This window comes from Prionailurus bengalensis, chromosome E3 (genome assembly GCF_016509475.1).
Source record: "Prionailurus bengalensis isolate Pbe53 chromosome E3, Fcat_Pben_1.1_paternal_pri, whole genome shotgun sequence".
NCBI lineage: Eukaryota > Metazoa > Chordata > Mammalia > Carnivora > Felidae > Prionailurus > Prionailurus bengalensis.
Genome location: NC_057357.1, coordinates 7478057 through 7497065, shown reverse-complemented (window position 1 = coordinate 7497065; position 19009 = coordinate 7478057). Strand labels below are relative to the sequence as shown.

General features: G+C 41.5%; 1 protein-coding gene across 2 annotated transcripts in view; it reads right to left on the bottom strand.

Annotated features, from left to right (window-relative positions):
• The window catches only part of LOC122471975 (cytochrome P450 3A12), a 35794-nt gene extending 17496 nt beyond the window's left edge, over positions 1 to 18298 (bottom strand). The window contains exons 1-7 of one of the 2 annotated variants that reach the window (XM_043561243.1): positions 18121 to 18298; positions 13403 to 13496; positions 11309 to 11361; positions 8960 to 9059; positions 5078 to 5191; positions 4732 to 4820; positions 3262 to 3410 (exon numbers count right to left, since the gene is read on the bottom strand). In XM_043561243.1, the coding sequence (XP_043417178.1) occupies positions 3262 to 3410; positions 4732 to 4820; positions 5078 to 5191; positions 8960 to 9059; positions 11309 to 11361; positions 13403 to 13496; positions 18121 to 18191 (670 nt within the window). In that variant the 5' untranslated portion in view covers positions 18192 to 18298. The remainder of the gene's footprint in view (positions 1 to 3261; positions 3411 to 4731; positions 4821 to 5077; positions 5192 to 8959; positions 9060 to 11308; positions 11362 to 13402; positions 13497 to 18120) is intronic. The other variant, XM_043561242.1, reaches the window with a different exon arrangement.
• Positions 18299 to 19009: the final 711 nt, after the last annotated feature.

The following is a 19009-nucleotide window of genomic DNA, read 5'->3' as shown; positions in this document are numbered from 1 at the left end:
AAAATATTTGGAGACTAAAGAACATCCTACTGAAAAATGAATGGGCTAACCAAGAAGTTAAAAAGGAAATTAAAAAGTACATGGAAGCCAATGAAAATGATAACACCACAGCCCCAAACCTCTGAGATGCAGCAAAGGTGGTCATAAGAGGAAAGTATATAGCAATCTAGGCCTTCCTAAAGAAGTAAGAAAGGTCTCAGATACACAGCCTAACCTTACGCCTTAAAGAGCTGGAAAAAGAACAGCAAATAAAACCCCAAACCAGCAGAAGACAGGAAATAATAAAGTATAAAGCAGAAATCAATGCTATCAAAACAAAACAAAACAAAACAGAAGGGATCAATTAAACCAGAAGCTGGTTCTTTGAAAGAATTAACAACATTGATAAACCCCTAGACAGTTTGATCAAAAAGAAAAAGGAAAGGTCCCAAATAAATAAAATCAAGAATGAAAGAGGAGAGATCACAACCAGCACAGCAGAAAAAAAAACAGTAAGACAATATTATCAGCAATTATACTCCAATAAAATGGGCAATCTGGAAGAAATGGACAAATTCCTAGAAACATGTAACTATCAAAACTGAAACAGGAAGAAACAGAAAATTTGAACAGACCCATAACCAGTAAGGAAATCGAATTAGTAGTCAAAATTCTCCCAAAAAACAAGAGTCCAGGGCCAGATGGCTTTCCAGGGGAATTCTACCAAACATTTAAGGAAGAGTTAACACCTATTCTCTTGAAGCTGTTCCAAAAAATAGAAATAGAAGGAAAACTTCCAAACTCTTTCTATGAAGCCAGCATTACCTTGATTCCAAAACCACACAGAGACCCCACTAAAAAGGATAACTAACTATACACCAATTTCCCTGATGAACATGGATGCAAAAAAATCTTCAAGATGATACTAGCCAACTGGATCCAACAATACATTAACAGACTTATTCACCATGACCAAGTGGGATTTATACCTGGGATGCAGGGCTGATTCAAAATCTGCAAAACAATCAATGTGACTCATCACACCAATAAAAGAAAGGACAAGAACCACACGATCCTCTCAAAAGATTCAGAGAAAGCATTTGACAAATTACAGCATCCTTTCTTGATAAAAACCCTCAAGAAAGTAGGGATAGAAGGATCGTACCTGGAGATAATAAAAGCCATATATGATAGACCCACCTCTAATATCATCCTCAATGGGGAAAAACTGAGAGCTCTCACCCTAAGGTCAGGAACAATACAGGGATGTCCACTCTCGCCATTGTTATTCAACATAGTATTGGAAGTCTTAACCTCAGCAGTAAGACTACACAAAGAAATAAAGGCACCCAAAGCATCCAGGAGAAAGTCAAACATACACTCTTTGCAGATGATGTGATACTCTAAAACCCAAAAGGCTTCACCAAATCCCTGCTAGAACTGATCCATAAATTCAGCAAAGTTGTACAATATAAGATCAATGCACAGAAATCGGTTGCATTCCTATACACCAACAATGAAGCAACAGAAAGAGAAATCAAGGAATTGATCTCATTTATAATTGCACCAAAAACCATAAAATACCTAAGAATAAACCTAAGCAAAAAAGATGAAAAATCACACACTGAAAACTATAGAAAGTTTATGAAAGAAATTGAAGAAGTCACAAAAAAGTAGAAAAATATTCCATGCTCCTGGATAGGAAGAACAAATATTGTTAAAATGTCAATACTTCCCAAAGCAATCTACATGTTCAATGCAATCCCTATCAAAATGACACCAGGATTCTTTACAGAGCTAGAACAAACAATCCTAAAATTTTTATGGAACCAGAAAAGACTCCAAATATCCAAAGCAATCTTTAAGAAGAAAACCAAAGCAGGAGGCATCACAATCCCAGACTTCAAGCTGTATTACAAAGGTATAATCATCAAGACAGTATGGTACTGGCACAAAAACAGACACTCAGATCAATGGAACAGAATAGAAACTCCAGAAATGGACCCATAAACGTATGGCCAACTAATCTTTGACAAAGCAGGAAAGAATATCCAATGGAATAAAGACAGTCTCTTTAGCAAGTGGTGCTGGGAAAACTGGACAGTGACATGCAGAAGAATGAACCTGAACCACTTTCTTACACCATACACAAAAAACAAACTCAAAATGGGTGAAAGACCTAAATGTAAGACAGGAAGTCATCAAAATCATTGAGGAAAAATCAGGCAAAAACTTCTTTGACCTTGGCTGCAGCAACTTCTTACTCAACACGTCTCCAGAGGCAAGGGAAACAAAAGCAAAAATGAACTATTGGGACCTTATCAAAATAAAAAGCCTCTGCACAGCAAAGGAAACAATCAGCAAACCTAAAAGGCAACCAACGTAATGGGAGAAGATATTTGCAAATGACATATCAGATAAAGGGTTAGTATCCAAAATCTATAAAAAACTTATCAAAGTCAACACCCAAAAAACAAATATCCCAGTGAAGAAATGGGCAAAAGACATGAATAGACACTTCTCCAAAGAAGACATCCAGATGACGAACCAACACATGAAAAAATGCTCAACATCACTCGTCATCAGGGAAATACACATCAAAACCACAATGAGATATGACCTCACACCTGTCAGAATGGCTAACATGAACAACTCAGGCAACAACAGATGTTGGCGAGAATGCAGAGAGAGGATATCTTTTGCATTGCTGGTGGGGATGCAAACTTGTTCAGTCACTCTGGAGAACAGTATGGAGGTTCCTCAAAAATTTAAAAATAAAACTACCCTATGACCCTACAATTGCCTGACTAGGTATTTATCCAAAGGATACAAAAATGCTTTGAAAAGGCACATGCACCCCAATGTTTATAGCAGCACTATCTCAATAGCCAAATTATGAATTGTACATTTTATTTTTTTTTAATTTTCTTTTCAACGTTTTTTTATTTATTTTTGGGACAGAGAGAGACAGAGCATGAACGGGGGAGGGGCAGAGAGAGGGAGACACAGAATCGGAAACAGGCTCCAGGCTCTGAGCCATCAGCCCAGAGCCTGACGCGGGGCTCGAACTCCCGGACCACGAGATCGTGACCTGGCTGAAGTCGGATGCTTAACCGACTGCGCCACCCAGGCGCCCCAATGAATTGTACATTTTAAAAGAGGACCTATATGTTATGTGAAGTTATAGCTCAATAAAATTGTTGTAGAAAGGTAGGAAGGGAGGAAGTGAGGGAGGAAGAAAAGGAGAAAATGAAGGGAGGAGAAAAATAGTAATCTACATACATATTGAGAAGAAAAGTGGATCAAGGAAGGAAAATTTTAAGAGATTCTTCGTATTTTCCACAAAGGGATCTTGTGGGTTGTTGAGGGAATCAATGTTCACTCCAAAGGAGGTACCAGTAATCACATCCATGCTGTAGGCCCCAAAGATGCTGAGTAGGGAAAGAAAGACATGGATAATTAAAATCAGAAACTCTTTACTATCCCTATCCAACACATGCAGAGTTAGATTCTGATGCCCAGGCCACGTAAGAGCCACACTTTCAGAACCACCTTCTGGATAATCTGAAGAGTCTATATGCCATCACACTCATTCATGAGGTATCCATGAGGAATTCCGCAGAGGCATCATGCTAGTGATACTGTTGGCCTTGTGCTAGGGGTGATGGGGACACTATGACAAGTTAGACACACGTCTGAACTCAAGGAGCTCTGTCCTGAAGGAACAGAGACCCAAAGTCAAATAAATTAGAGTAGTGTGTTTGGAGTATGGGCAATAGAAGGTAGATAAACACTGTGTCTGAGCAAGACAAACAGTGGAATAATTAACCTTTCCTAGAAGAGTCAAGAAAGGTAAAATTGATCCGGACCTTCTCTCACCACAGTATCTATGCTCAGAACTGATTCCTCTTCAGCACATTAGTGAACAGCAACACCATGTTATGTGCTGAAAGGAATGTTATCCCTTCTTCTCTACACTCCTGCTAAGACTCCTGAAAGACCCTTCTTCCTCAATTCCAGTGATCAGAGCTTTCCCTCAGGACACACTCATATCTGGAAAATGTAAGATCTAATAATGTTCCTAGTTAAAAAATATATAGTAAATCACTACAAAATTGATTTGTGGGTTGCCATAGCTAAGTGATATGCCACCAGTTTTTCTAGAACAGTTCCTATGTACATCTGTTCATAGTGTATAATTTTAAAATATCACAGTTTAGATTATATAGTCACCCTCCTTATCCCATGAGTCGGGCTTTCTCTCTGCTAAGGTTGAAAGATGGACAAGTGGTCATAAAGTTAATATTTTTTTTACTAATATCCTTAACAAAATCAGGAAGGGGTTTAAGTTGTTCTAAGTTCCACACGATAACTTCCCTGCCCCACTCAATGCCCACCAATATGTACAAAGTCCCTTCCCCTCCCACCATTCCATACCCTCTACACTCAACGATTTGATAAATTATGTTTCTTCTTTTGAAACGATGTATTTTGCCTTCTAGAATATCCAAGGGGACAATCAAGTAGATAAATTAATCCCGCCTCATGTACACAAAAGAAGACCCTTTCTCCTGACTGCCCTGCCTTTTGAGGGGTGCTACCTCTTCTTGGGTGGCCCACTGGACTTGTAGCACCATATGCCTACTTCTGTTTATTCACTGGACTAACTCAACAGTGGGAGTTTGGTTCTGTGTCTGTAGCTGGAAAGTGTCAGGACAGAGCCAGAAGCCCAGCAGGTGCAGCTCTACTTACTCTTTCAAGGTGACAGGATTGCCTTTCGCTGCCTCCTTCCTCAGGTTCCTCACCAACACATCTCCATACTGGCCAATGATGGGGAACATCTACACACAAATACGACACCACCTGACTTAAATCCAAGAATCAAGTCCTAAAATTACACGGCTTTCATAGGCATGAAGCAGTAGGGACATCTAATAACAAATCTTATCGTGTCTCTTCCAGGACATGAAGCTAAAAGACCATTTTTAGGAAGCCCAAATTCAGCAAACTACCCCTAAGAAATGGACTGTGATCTTATTTCCTACCTGCCCACGGATGTATTCCTTAACTTTCTAATTGAAAACCCTCCCTTTCTTACCTCCTTGAGCTTCCCACTGGTGAAGGTTGGAGACAGCACTGTTCGTATTCTCTTCCATTGTTCATCCTCAGACAGAGAAATGGCACTTTTCATAAGTCCCACTGGACCAAGAGACTAGCGTCAAAGCAAAAGACATTTTGCCTTATATAAGTTTTGAAGGTCTCAGGTTGTGGAAAATTTGTCAAATGGATACAAATTATTCAACAATTATTTAGTGATTATCTACTGAGTAGCAGGCCCTGTGTCAGATGTTCAACAGATATTTACACCAAATGCCTACCCTTCTGAGAAGCTGAAAAACACATCCAGCCACTTGATGTGCTTTCCAGCCTTTATATCTCAATCTCCTTTTTTTTTTTAATTTTTTTTTCAACGTTTATTTATTTTTGGGACAGAGAGAGACAGAGCATGAACGGGGGAGGGGCAGAGAGAGAGGGAGACACAGAATCAGAAACAGGCTCCAGGCTCTGAGCCATCAGCCCAGAGCCTGACGCGGGGCTCGAACTCATGGACCGCGAGATCGTGACCTGGCTGAAGTCGGACGCTTAACCGACTGCGCCACCCAGGCGCCCCCCCAATCTCCTTTTTAATGTAAATGTGTTTGGGGAAATCTGGTAGGGAATACTCCTCCAGGATAATACACAGTATTAACCCCTAGTCCTACCCTATGCAGAGTATAATTGGATTGGTAGATATAGCCAGATAGCCCTGGCAAGCTGCATGTTGCCTCAGACCAGTTCTGTCTTTGCATATGTCTGCAGCAGGAGCAACTCACAAAACAGATGTCTTGTTATGGTGATTAAAAAAAATACCATAGCTAACACTAAAAAGGCTATGAATCTATTTGCTATTCTGAAGAAATGATGCAATTATGTGGATATCTATTCCCCCTGTATTTCCCTAAATGGACAGAAGGAAAAAGAGAGAGATAATTCTTTCTCAGTTTGGGACTGACCTGTCAGCCAACAAACTCGAATCTTTCTTCCATCTTCCAAAACTGTATTTTGTTTTAATACAGATATCTCTACCACCCATTCATATTAAAAACTTACAAACTAGGAATAGATGACATCTTCCTCAACTTCATAAAGAGTATCTAATAACCCTACAGCTAACATCACCTCAATGATGAATGACTGAGGTGCCTGAGGCCAGTCCTGACTCCTGTCACTGGACTACACTACCACAAGGGTCCACAGCTAAATCCTGAAGCTATACACATATACACGGCCAGCATGGACTCTAGTCACAAGCCCTCACTGTCATGCACACACCAGTGGCTAGCCCCTGAAACCACCTGTGTGCTCAAAGTTGGTGATGGACCCCACTGGTGGCCCCAACCCCGTTTTGGGCATGTGCCTGTTTTCAGCACCCCCTCCGATGACTGTGTACATAGCACCAATTCTGGCCACCATTCTGCTTGTCCCCTGGTGCTAGATCTGGTGGTGCTACTGAAGATCCCAACAGACACTTGCCACAAGAACCTTCCACTGCTCTTGCCAAGGATCATGCAGTTGCTGATGTTGTGGCCCCCAACTGCCTGAACCCATCATGCTCTCATGGATTATTTTCAATTATCCAGTCATACTGGGGAAAAAAATGAAAAGGGCTGGAAAAAAATGCCAACAGGACTTATAGGATACCATCAAATGAAACAATATTCATATACAGGAGACCCAGTAGGAGAAAGAAAAAGTGGGAAGAATGCTTACTTAAAGAAACAATGGCTGAAAAGTTCCCAAACCTAGGGAAATATATGGAAATCTTGGGACATGAGCTTAAAAGTCCCCAGTAAGATTGAATCCAAAAAAGACTTCACCAAGACATATTATAATATAATTGTCAAAAATGAAAGACAAAGAAAAATCTTGAAAGGAGTAAGAGAAAAGAAGCTCATCATATACAAGGAGGACACCCCTGAGTCTATCAGGTGATTCCTCAGCAGAAGTCTTGAAAGCCAGAAGAGAGTGGGTGATTTATTCAAGAATACTTTACCCAGAGGGGCGCCTGGGTGGCGCAGTCGGTTAAGCGTCCGACTTCAGCCAGGTCACGATCTCACGGTCCGGGAGTTCGAGCCCCGCATCAGGCTCTGGGCTGATGGCTCAGAGCCTGGAGCCTGCTTCCGATTCTGTGTCTCCCTCTCTCTCTGCCCCTCCCCTGTTCATGCTCTGTCTCTCTCTGTCCCAAAAATAAATAAACGTTGAAAAAAAAAATTTTAAGAATACTTTACCCAGAAAAAAAGACCTTCAGGAACGAGAGATAAAACATTTCCAGACAATAAAAAGTGGAAATAATTCGTAACCACTAAGCTTGCTAAAGGGAGTTCTTTAAGCCAAAAAAAAAAAAAAAAAAAAAAAAAAAGGACACTTACTAGTTCCTAATGCTTCCCCCAGCATCAGGAACAAGACAAGAATACCCACTCTAACCACTCTTATTCAACATTGTACTAGAAAACCTAGCTAGTGCAATAAGCAACACAAAGAAATAAAAGACATTCAGAATAGAAAGATAAAAATAGGAGTGTCCCTATTTCAAGTGACATAATGTCAATGTAGAAAATCTTGAGGAATATAAAAAAGAACAACTCTGCATCTAATAAATGAACTAAGCTAGGTTGTAGGAAATGAGATCAACACAAAAACCAACCACATTTCTGTATACTAACAAGAACATGTCAAAACCTATTAAAAACACAATAATAATTTTAAGCACTCAAAGAAGGTGAGATACTTTAGGTATACATTTTTATAAAACATGTATGTTTTTCCTGTGCTAAGAGCTACACGTTGGTGAAAAAAATCAAAGAAAACCTAAATAAACATATAGTGTGTTCATGAATTGAGAGACATAGTAAAGACACAAATTTCTCCCAGATGTATCTATGGGCTTGAGGCACATCTTACGAAGTCTCTGCTATTATGTACACATAGATAAGTTCTAAATTTGTATGGAAAGACAAAGCAGCTGGAAATCTAACACAATTCTAACAAAAATAAAATGGGAGGAATCACTGGACATATGTTTAGAGGTACTATATGGCTACAGTAATCAAGATAGCCTGGCACCAGTGCAGAAATAGATACAGAGATCAATGAACAGAACAGAGAATGACACACACACACACACACACACACACACGCCCCACTGAATTTTGATATTGGTACAAAAGCAATTCAGTGGAGGAAGTACAGCCTTTTCACACTGGTTCTGGAGTCATTAGACAGTCAAGGGCCAAAAACAAAGATCTTTGACCTAAACTTCACATCTCATGATTAACACTAAAATTAACACAAAACAGATCACAGACTTACATGTAAAATATAAAACTAAATGCTTGGAGAAAATCCTTGGGACTTAGGGCTAGGTGAAGAGTTTTCAAACTTGATGCCAAAGTCATAACCCATAAAAGGAAAAAATGAATAAACTGGTCTTAAGAAAATAAAAAACAATGTTTGCTCTGCTGAACACCCTGATGCAACAAAAAGAAAAGCTACACACCATGCCTACAAAAGAATAGTAAGAAGGAGACTTTTGGTGATGTGGAACAGCTCTGTCACGTGATTGCGGTGATAGATACACTAATCTACAAGTAAGATAAATGTTCAGACAGCAACACACACACACACACACACACACACACACACACACACAAATGGGTAAACATAAAACTGCTGGAACCTGAATAAGCTCTGTGGCTAGAACCAATGACAAATTCTGCTTTGATACTGTCCTATATAGTTAAGCAAGATATTATCTTAGAGAAAACAGCTTGAAGGCCACATGACATGACACCTCCTGGGACAATTTCCAGTAAATCCATTATTATTTTGAAATAAAAGCTTTATAAATAACTATGTAAATTTAAAGTAAATCCATGCCTACCCGCCGGTTTGTGAAGACAGAATAGCATTCTTTCACTAGTACTGTTTTGATCGTGTCTGGATCTGTGATCGCCAACACTGGCTGTCGCCCATCATAAAACCTATATCAGGGAAACAGAGCTGATTAAATTTAACGTGCCAGTTTCTGCAGTGGCAGCCACTCTTGGAAGTCCAGACTTTTAACCTGATGTTACCTAATCCATTCTCTGAGACCATGGTCAGAAATAACAATGGAAAATTTATTAAGTCTATGTGTGTACATGGCTGTTTCTGGGACTATTCTCCATAATTTTTTTGCATGTTAAAAATATTTCAAATATTTTAGAAGTACTTCAAACATTTTAAATATTTTATATATATTATCAAAAAAAGGTTAGTAAATAACTGAAGGCAAGTAAATTATCTAAGAACAAAAAAATAATGAAAGAGACTCCACCCACTCAGTCACTAATAATTATAATTTTGAAGATATATCAAACACATGAAATGCACATAATACAATATTAGATGAAAATTGTAGGCACAGTGATCACAAACATGTAAGATGTGCCTGCAAATAAAGACATGAAATGCTCAAAAAGTGATGGCAAAATTATGAATCATTTCTTTGCCCTATTCTCTAAAATATGATTTCTAGTTATATTTTAAAGGAAGTATTATTTAAATATTAAAGACATATTCTTGGTAGCATTGACTGAGAAAATTTTGAACAAAAAACACAAAGAGAATAAAGTAATACAGAGAAACATTCACTTTAATGTTACAGAGTAATAATAGAGAGTAAAAATCACGTTAGGTATATTTACCTTTATTACTTATATTTCTTCTTATAAGTGGGTCCCAAGTGTGAGTCCCTTGGGCTCCATATAGGTGACAACCCTTAGTAGCAGGGCAAGTCCACTTGTGACACATGTATCACACAAAGCTGACTCCTTATATGTGATCCATCCCAATTAACCCTGACCTCCTGACTGTCCATATGACCAGTTAATGGGAACCAGCCACTGGCATGAGGTTTAGATTATGCTTAATTACAGCATCCTCTGGCATTGTGTTTTCTACTACAAATCATTTGCATTTGTTAGAACAAAATGGAAGATTTTCCATAAGTCCCCTATTCTTCCTCTGATGTTACAAAGGAACTTCAAATGCTTTGTGATCAGATATAGAAATGGAGGAGAACCACTGCACTAAATCCTCCCCATCTGCAAAAAGTATTCTAAAACTCAGAAGGTTTCAGTGTGAGTCGAGTATACTTCGTGTTGAAGCAGTAATAGTTGTTAATGAGGTGGCACTTAGATTGGCTCTCCCATCAATCTGATTATCTTTCTTGGGTGATTTCCCACGTCTTATCCTGTTTGTTAAAAAACACAAGCATGGACAAGGGACAGTGGTTTAAAGTTACCCTCTCTTTTCATGATCTCACAGCCCTAATACGACTTCTACTACCAGTTAAATTTGGATTCTTGCACCTCACCCCACATCCTCCAAATTCTGTGTTAATGGAGGATGGAAACCAAGAATCTGCATTTTTAACAAGCCTTCGTAGGTGGTCTTTATCCATAGCCAAGCATGAGAACCATTTACTAAATACAGAACTGGGGCCCACAATGTAACACTAACTCTAGCCAGAGCTGACCAGTACTGAACATAGGAGGGACACTGGAGATAAACCAGTGGCAATCCAGAGATCTGTGTTCTTTCTATTCTGCCATGTTGCTTATGGGCCACACCAACTCAGCAGAGCCCTATGGATTCTGAGGACTTGACCAGAGAAGATAAAGAGGTACAACACTGGCTGTGAGCAGCCCAGCACCACACTATACCTCTCACACTGCTTCAGCAAACCTCTAGCCAACCTCATTGGGAGCATCCACTGTAAGGCACCGAGGCCATACTACAAAATCCCAAGTCCATCAGCCCACCAGGGAAACACTGTGCTCTGGAAATTTCCTACATCTCTTCCAGTCTATAGAATTGGAAAAAGAAATACTTGACTATAGTTTTATTGGAAAGTCTTGGCTTAGTACTAAAATACAAAACAAAACAAACTACACACTTGCAGACAGAGTAAGAAAAGAGCTGAGCAGAAATGGTTTTCCACTCTGTTTACAACAGCCCTTCTACCAAAAACACATATTAATCCAAACTATAAAGGATACCCTGCAGCTCTCCTGACCAGGTTCATATTTGGACCTGTACACCTGGTGACACATGCATTCCTGGGAAGGGGAGGTTTCAGGAGCTTTAATTATATGGCTTCATCCCAAGGGGCTCTCGACTGAGACTGTCCACACCATGAGGGCCTCATCATAAAAAGCCTATCACTGGAAATTTCCAGAATACTCACCCCCACATTCTTCCATATGTTTTAAAACATTTCTCGTCAAATTCACAAAAGCCCTGCGAGAAGAAAGAAAATGTATTATTAATCTAAATGTACTAGCCTTACCTCTAATGGGCACAAAAAGGACCCAGATCATATGAAATGTGGCTTACTATTTCTCACTGGCAGATAGAGGGAAGCTCTTATTCACACGCATCTTACGGGAAAGGAGAGAAAACAGAGACATGAAACGGAGAATTTCAAGTCCTTGAACTGACTAATACTGCTCATACTGAACATCTTACTTGTCTGTGAAGACTATGTAACCCTTGCCTTTCTGACATGTTTGGCTTGTGCATGAGTTGTCTCTAAATCTCATAACCATCTGGATTATTAACTTCAGGGCATCATGAGAAAACGGAAGCTGAGGGAAAGTCAGCATGGCCTGAACAACCCTCAGTTACCACTCTATTCGTTGATCTCATGAGCCCTACTAGATTTTCAGTAGATTTAGGAAATTAAGACTCCTGTGCCCTCTTTCAGTTTGGCAGACTTACAAAGTGTAAGACATTTTGTTGAGTGAGAAAGTGAGAGATGAGTGGATGAATGACAAAGTGGACTCGCTTCCAGTTGTCCAGTTCTCACATGGAAAAGAGGGGATGATGTCACCCCTCCACAAAGAATGGTGCAAATTAAAACACTTGCTCTGAGCTTTCACTCATGTCACCTCAAAAAAAGAAAACAACAAAATTTCCTGTCTCTATGTTTCAGCTGTGATATTTGATGTTTTCACTTTACAAAGGAAGGTTCCAGAAATGCGCGTCTTGGAATGCATGTACTAAGGAGTTAATCTGGAAAAGTGGAAAGAAGATTACTGCTCTGTTGGAAAGGAAAAAGCCCAGTAAGTTCTTAACAATAACTGGACACTGAGAGCCAGGAGAGGTAGGATCTGAGGAATAAGTCTCAGGTCTGCAGGAAAGGAACTCCAAGGCAGAGAGCAGCCTGTAATATAGACTCTGCCTGCTGGCATTCAAGACATGAGCTCCTACCTTCTGTTCAGGAGCCAGGCCTTGGGTGAGGCATCAGAGCTGGATTAGACACAGTGGCTCTACCAAAATTCAGTCTGTGTGTCTGCTAGTACATTCCATTCAGGTACATTAAGTCTTTAATAGTTTTGTCAAAGCATCTCTTTTCTAGTGATTTTGTATGAGTGGTTCTACCTTTGTGTGAAAAATAACATACACACATACACAACTCATTTAGAATTAAAGTCTGAAAACAATAGATAAGCAATATACTGCCTCAGTTATACTCCCCCCTGCTCAAGTCACCCATAGGATGCCTTCTTTGAAGATACAGAGGTAAAGCCAAGAGCTCTAGTTCAACCTCTCAAATGTCAAAAGATGTCACAGGTGGCAAAGGGTGAGTTAGAGCCATGGAAACAACTGTAGGGGTGGGGTGGGTTTTGGCCAGTTCTTGAGATAATTCAATTATGTGCAAATCACCCAAAAGTGAATCTTGGGTTGCCTAATAAACTGAAGTTCCAGAGACATCCAGGAAAACAAGGAGGCTACAAAGAGCTCATGCTATGAACAGGAAAGTCTGACTTTAGCATACAGAGCTTAATGAGCCAGTACCAGGGACCCACTTGATGCTTTTCTCCTAATACTAAGTACCATTATGCCTTCCTGGGAATCTGCACCTGCCAGAAAGAAAAGCCTCTTTATGATGCTCACAAGCTGGAACAAAAAGTCCTGGGCTGAAGTGGCCAGAGAGCTGGACTGCCAACTGAGGGAAAACCTGAGGCTCCTAACAGCAGACAAGAGAGCCCTGAGCTATACCTGGCCATGTGCTGGGTAGGGCCTGTAATACCATTTCTGGAGAGTTTGAAACCCAAGACTTCCTCCTGAGGAGGATCATGTTTACTATGGAACTAAGCTGGGATTTGCAACCATAGGAAGAAAAAGAGGAGGCTGGGTGGAGACTATGACACCATTTCTGGAAAGTCTGAAACCTAAGAACTTCCTGCTGAGGAGGAGTATTTTTAATATGGAACTAAGCTGGGATTTGCAACCATAAGAAGCAAAAGAGGGAGCTGGGAGCTCAAACAGCACCCACCTGACGGTACCCCAGAGCAGTTCCCACAAAAGGCAGAGGTTTTGGCCCAGGAATTCCGAGCTTCTTAAAAAGTCCATGTGTGTAGGTCCCATATCTGTAAAGTGAAAGAGAAAGCGATGGTGAAATCGGTGTGGAGACTGGCCAGTCACTGATACAACTAGAACAGGTAAGAGAGGAGGTAACATGTAGTCAAGAAATAGTAACAGCAGATGGGTATTGAGGAGGGCACCTTTTGGGATGAGCACTGGGTGTTGTATGGAAACCAATTTGACAATAAATTTCATATATTGAAAAAAAAAAGAAATAGTAACAGCAATCCAAACAGCAATAATTACATTCACTCATCATCTCCTTTCCCATCTCCACTGTGAGACCCACAAAGAATGATGATGATTAGCTAAAAGCAGCTGGAAACTACACCATCCCAAATCCTAGACTGAACATTTGATAAATGCTTCCATACTGAGAGCTCCTACAAGGTTCGTGCTGAATTCTTCCAGAAAATTCACTCATGACTGTTTAGTAAGTGACACTGCCATGACTTTGGAGCTTGTCACTCTCCAAAGAATGAGAAAGAGAAAATTGTTTTCCTGCTCTGATGAATGATGATATTTTACTAAATATATCCACTCAATACCAGACGGTTACTGAGAGTCTACCAATAAAATGTTCTTAGCAGTTTCCTCAGAGAGACCTTTCTGCTTTTCCTTCATTGTAGTCCCTGTTGGTGTTTTGGATCAGGTCCTTCTTTTAAAAAATTTTTTAAACGTTTTATAAACGTTTTTTTTAAACGTTTTATTTTATATTTGAGAGAGAGAGAGAGAGACAGAGCATGAGCAGGGGAGGGGCAGAGAGATGGAGACAGAATCTGAAGCAGGCTCCAGGCTCTGAGCTATCAGCACAGAGCTCGACACAGGGGCTTGAACACACAAGCAGTGAGATCATAACCTGAGCCAAAGTCAGACGCTCAACTAACTTAGCCACCCAGGCGCCCCTGGATCATGCCCTTCTTAAGTCTATTTTCACAGAAGTCTTGAGCAACCACAGTGTTATTATTTCTGTACAATGAAAACTGTGTCAAAGGCTCAACTGGCCTCCCTAAAAAGTGAGATCCCATCAGGTCCACCCAAGTCTCTGTTGTCAGGCATTCTGGTTCTCTTCAGCTACAGAGAAGGGGGATTGACCCATATGTGCCCAAATGAATGCCATATTAAAGGATCAGTAAGTAAACAATCCATCCCCAGGCTATTCTTCCCCCTGTGGAATCTGGTCCTCTGACCTGAGATACTCATCTGTTCAGCACACTGCAAGGCCCGCTCAATTTTTCAAGATGGTCACTAAGTTTACTGACTCTGTGCATCAACTATCTCAAAAGTCCATTACAGATGGTGCTCCCTAATACAGGACTGCCTGCAATTCATCCTTCAGGAGTTGCCTGTGGAATCCCACAACTGGGGGTTCTGGATCCTTGCAAGCCTTACTGTTAGGTGTTGCTGAGAAATAGCAGAGTGGAGGAAGGAGAGGCTGCCAACACCGTTTTAACCATAAACTCGCTAGACCTACAGGGCTAACCCCATAGAGGCAAATTAACAAAGTGGTGGGAAAGGATGCTAACTAGAAATGGTTACATACCCTGCAAGTGCTTTCAGCTAACAGATAGGGAGCCTTCCAAAGTTCACATACCTCCAGTTCATAGCAGAATACGTGTTATGCAACATAAAATGAATAAGGACAAAACGTTCCAGAGATATTCCTCATCTCCTCTTCTAAGCTAGCATTTTAGACAGTACAGGTACCAAGTATTTTGTGCACATCCAGCATTTCTAATATTACGTGATTAAATAAACCCCCCAAATTGCAGGAAAGGACATGTTTGAGGGACCCAGCAGAGAGACCTCACCCCGACCCAGCTGGATATTTAGATCCTTCCTCTAGAACACTTTGACATATGTGCACCAGATGTCAGAAGTACGGGTGGCCATCACCAACACAAAAAAAATCAATTCTGGGAGCACCTGGGTGGCTCAGTTGGTTGAGTGTCTGACTTTGGCTCAGGTCATGATCTCATGGTTGTGGGTTTGAGGCCCGCATCAGGCTCTGTGCTGATAGCTCAGAGCCTGCAGCCTGCTTCAGATCCTGTCTCTGGCTTTCTCTGCCCCTCCCCCACTTGTGGTCTGTCTCTCTTGTCTCCAAAATAAATAAACGTTAAAAAATTTTTAAAAAAATCAATTCTGGCTTCTGGACCATCAATATGATAATTCAACTCCCAAGTGAGGCCAAACAATTGAGTGAATGTGTCAGCAACACTGGTCACAAGGCAAGATCTGGTCTAAACTCACAGGGCTCCAATACAATGCAGAGGTGGAGCTAGATGAATTTTTCTGATTCATTCCAGCTCCTCTCTTTTTGGTAGATTAATGCTGCTGTTGGTACAAATGAAGGGGCTAACAGTAAAGTGACTCATTTTTAGTGCCTTTACATTGCACTGATAGAGGGCCCTGTCTACAGCTACTGACTCTTGACTACACCAGTGTCTTTTAAGTATAACATACTGTTTGCCTGGTGGCAAAGACCAGTGACAGCCCCACTGCCAGATAGACCAGACACAGTATGACTCACATGGTATCCCTGTTCCCTGGCCCTAAGCAGATGAGATGCTAATCCTGTGGTCCTGTGATGACTTCCTGTGGGACCAGAACCAAGGAGTATCTCTGGAAGGTCTGTTATGAGGGAGGAATACTCTCCCACTCCATTCTGAGCCCTGGATGCCTCTCACATCAGCACAGGCTGTCTTACTACTTGCCTGTGATGAGAGGTTAAAATAACCTGCTGGGCACTTGTAAACATATACACAACCTATATCATAGAAGTATGCATGTGTACACTAAATTCATATTCCCAACATGACTCTAGAAGGCTGAAGTTATTTATGCACCATTATAATCACAAAGGCTAAACTAACAGCCTCCTTTTAGACTTCAGAAAGAACAAGCTGGAAATAGTCTTATCTCAGTAAAAACCCTAGTATTAAAAAGAATGAAATTAAACCACATCAATTACATTTAAATGTCATTGGGACAGAACATGTTGTCACACCCAGCATTCCTAACCTTTCTCTCAGAAAATGAAAATCAGGCTTATATGTCCTATGTTCACATCCTCATGCCTTTCTATTCTTAAAGAAAGTGAAATTGAGATAGAGGTCAAATGTGACATAGAGGGGACCATCCCTACCCACAACTGGAAACTAAGTCCTTTACCAACCTGCTTCAGGATACTGGGAAACCCACCACTGAAAGGAATTCCTCTGCTAATGGTTTTGATTTTCCTCCTGTACTGTAACATAGAGGGAAAAAACATATTTAATATCCAAATTTGCTTTCAGGGCTATGTCTTTGCAGCCTACTGGCAGATTTCATATAGAGGGAGGAAGAAATCTCTATACTGATGCTAAACTTCCCAGACACTAGAAGGAAAACCTGAAATGAATAGAATTTCAAGATTTCTGCCAAGTCTCTTCAGCTCTAAAGGTACTCATTTAGGGTAAGGAGTTCTGCATATTATAAGGTCGGGGAGTGGCCAGGAGAGGGGCACAGAAAAGAGGGAAGAGTCCATTCTGAAGAGGAAGGTGAGGCACATCCAGCCCCCCTGGAAGTCTGAGTGTACCAGTGATTTGTGTACATGATGCTTGGTGGTGGGAGGGAGGGGAGCAGGAGCCACCTGAGAGACACAGGCCCAATCCTTTTACACATGCCCTGCAGCAGACAAAGACCAGGAAGGTGAAGATAATGAGACAAGACCCAAGCTACTCCCTCTGCCTCCAGAATCCCCAGATCTTGGGATGGGGTGAGGACTCCACAGCACAGGGGTCTGTTGATCTTAATCTTCCTCAGGTGAATTGTGCTTGATAGGTTTACTGTGGGGGGCCGGGCCCCAGTGCCAGGCTGAGACCGGGTCAAGCAATGTTCCCTGTTGACTTAGCCAACCCGGTGGTTCCCCCTCCCATTCCCCCACTTTCAAGGGCATACGAAAGCCTTGTCAAGGCTGAGAAAGTTCCTGAAGCCTGTGGTCTGCAGGTGTTGGCAGTAATGCTACCTCCCTTTTTCTACCCCGAGTCAGATAGAAACAAACATGGGAATTGTGTTTTGCTAGCAATCTATCAACAAGGTCTTGTGACCCGTTCAGAAAGTTCACAAGGTACACAGAACTAAATGTTTTGGCTGGCAGTGATCATGTGAAGCCTGATTATTCTTAGAATGACCTGATCCATAAGAGTCTTATATTATAAAAGATTGTGTACAGCAACAATAAAGCCATCACTTGGGCCATCAGCCCAGGGGGCCCTCCTGTTCCCAAACTTTCTCTTCTCTTTTTTTCTTACATTCCCCTACCCTCAGGACCCTGACCTCGGTGTTTGTCGCGCCGGTCGCGACAGTTTACGTCCCAACTGGTAGTGAAACAGAAGATCGTCCCAGGAGAAAATAATGTCTCTCAGCCCTCCTAGCTACAGAAATTGGAGTTGGGGTATGGGGGTACTCCTTTTGCAGATCTGGGTGAGGTCAATAATAACCCCTTATGTGTTTCTAGCTTGTTTGAAGCACCCAACACTTCAGGAACTTCCTTTTGTTAACTCTTCATCCACAGAGCAGAAAAGAAAAAGGGGTAGAGGTTGCTGATTAGCAGGGTTCCAGAGGCGATGAGCCTGAACAGTTACTCACAGATAGAGGAGCACCAGGCTGGTAGCCAGAAGAAGCCAGGTTTCTATGGAAAAGCTTGGGATCAGGTCCATGGCCACTTTCCCTCTGCCAATCTCCTCTACTCTCTTTCAGCAGTGTGTGCCAGTCTGTGCTGGCCTGTGCGTGTGGAGCTTTCCTTCCCACCAGCGGTGATTCAGTGAGGCTGGAATATATATAGTGAAGAGGGGGCGGGGCTGGAGCTACAGCCAGTAGAAGGGCCACTGATGCCCCACCTGTAGGTACTCTACACCCATGAGTGTTGGCAAAGCATCATGGACATTCCCAGTTTGACCTCCTTTGAGTCAATATTTTGTGGGAAATCAATAAACAACTCAATCAGTGTTATCAGTAATCCCAAAGGTTACAGAAGTTCACGTAAAACCATTGTCCTTAAATCTCTAAGTTGCCCTTGTCACCATGACTGTCTGTACCCTTAAACACTTGAAACCCTTCACACAAGCTGGGTCTACTCATCTTTACCCATGTAGTTTCCTCTGCCTAAAAATGTCCCTGGGCTGCCTAGAAGGATCCTACTCGTCCTTCAAACCCAGCTCTAACAGAATCTCCTCTGTTAGAGTTTGTCCTCGCCAACCTCCTGCCCTGGGAAATTTCTGTCCCATGAGCCCCAGTTCTCTGTACCCTCCATCCCTATCACTGGTCTCTACACCCATTTACCTTACAGAGAGAGAGCTTCTCAAGGGCACAGTCTGGGTACTTACCAACATTATGTCACAAAAGTATATATGCTCAGGGGGGCATCCAGAAAGGTTGATGGACTTGAGTTGGTAGAAGTGAAATTACTGGGCTTCCTAATATCCCTGTGGGAAGATCACTGATGACCTTGCCACTTACCTGCTGGGAGAGGTATGAG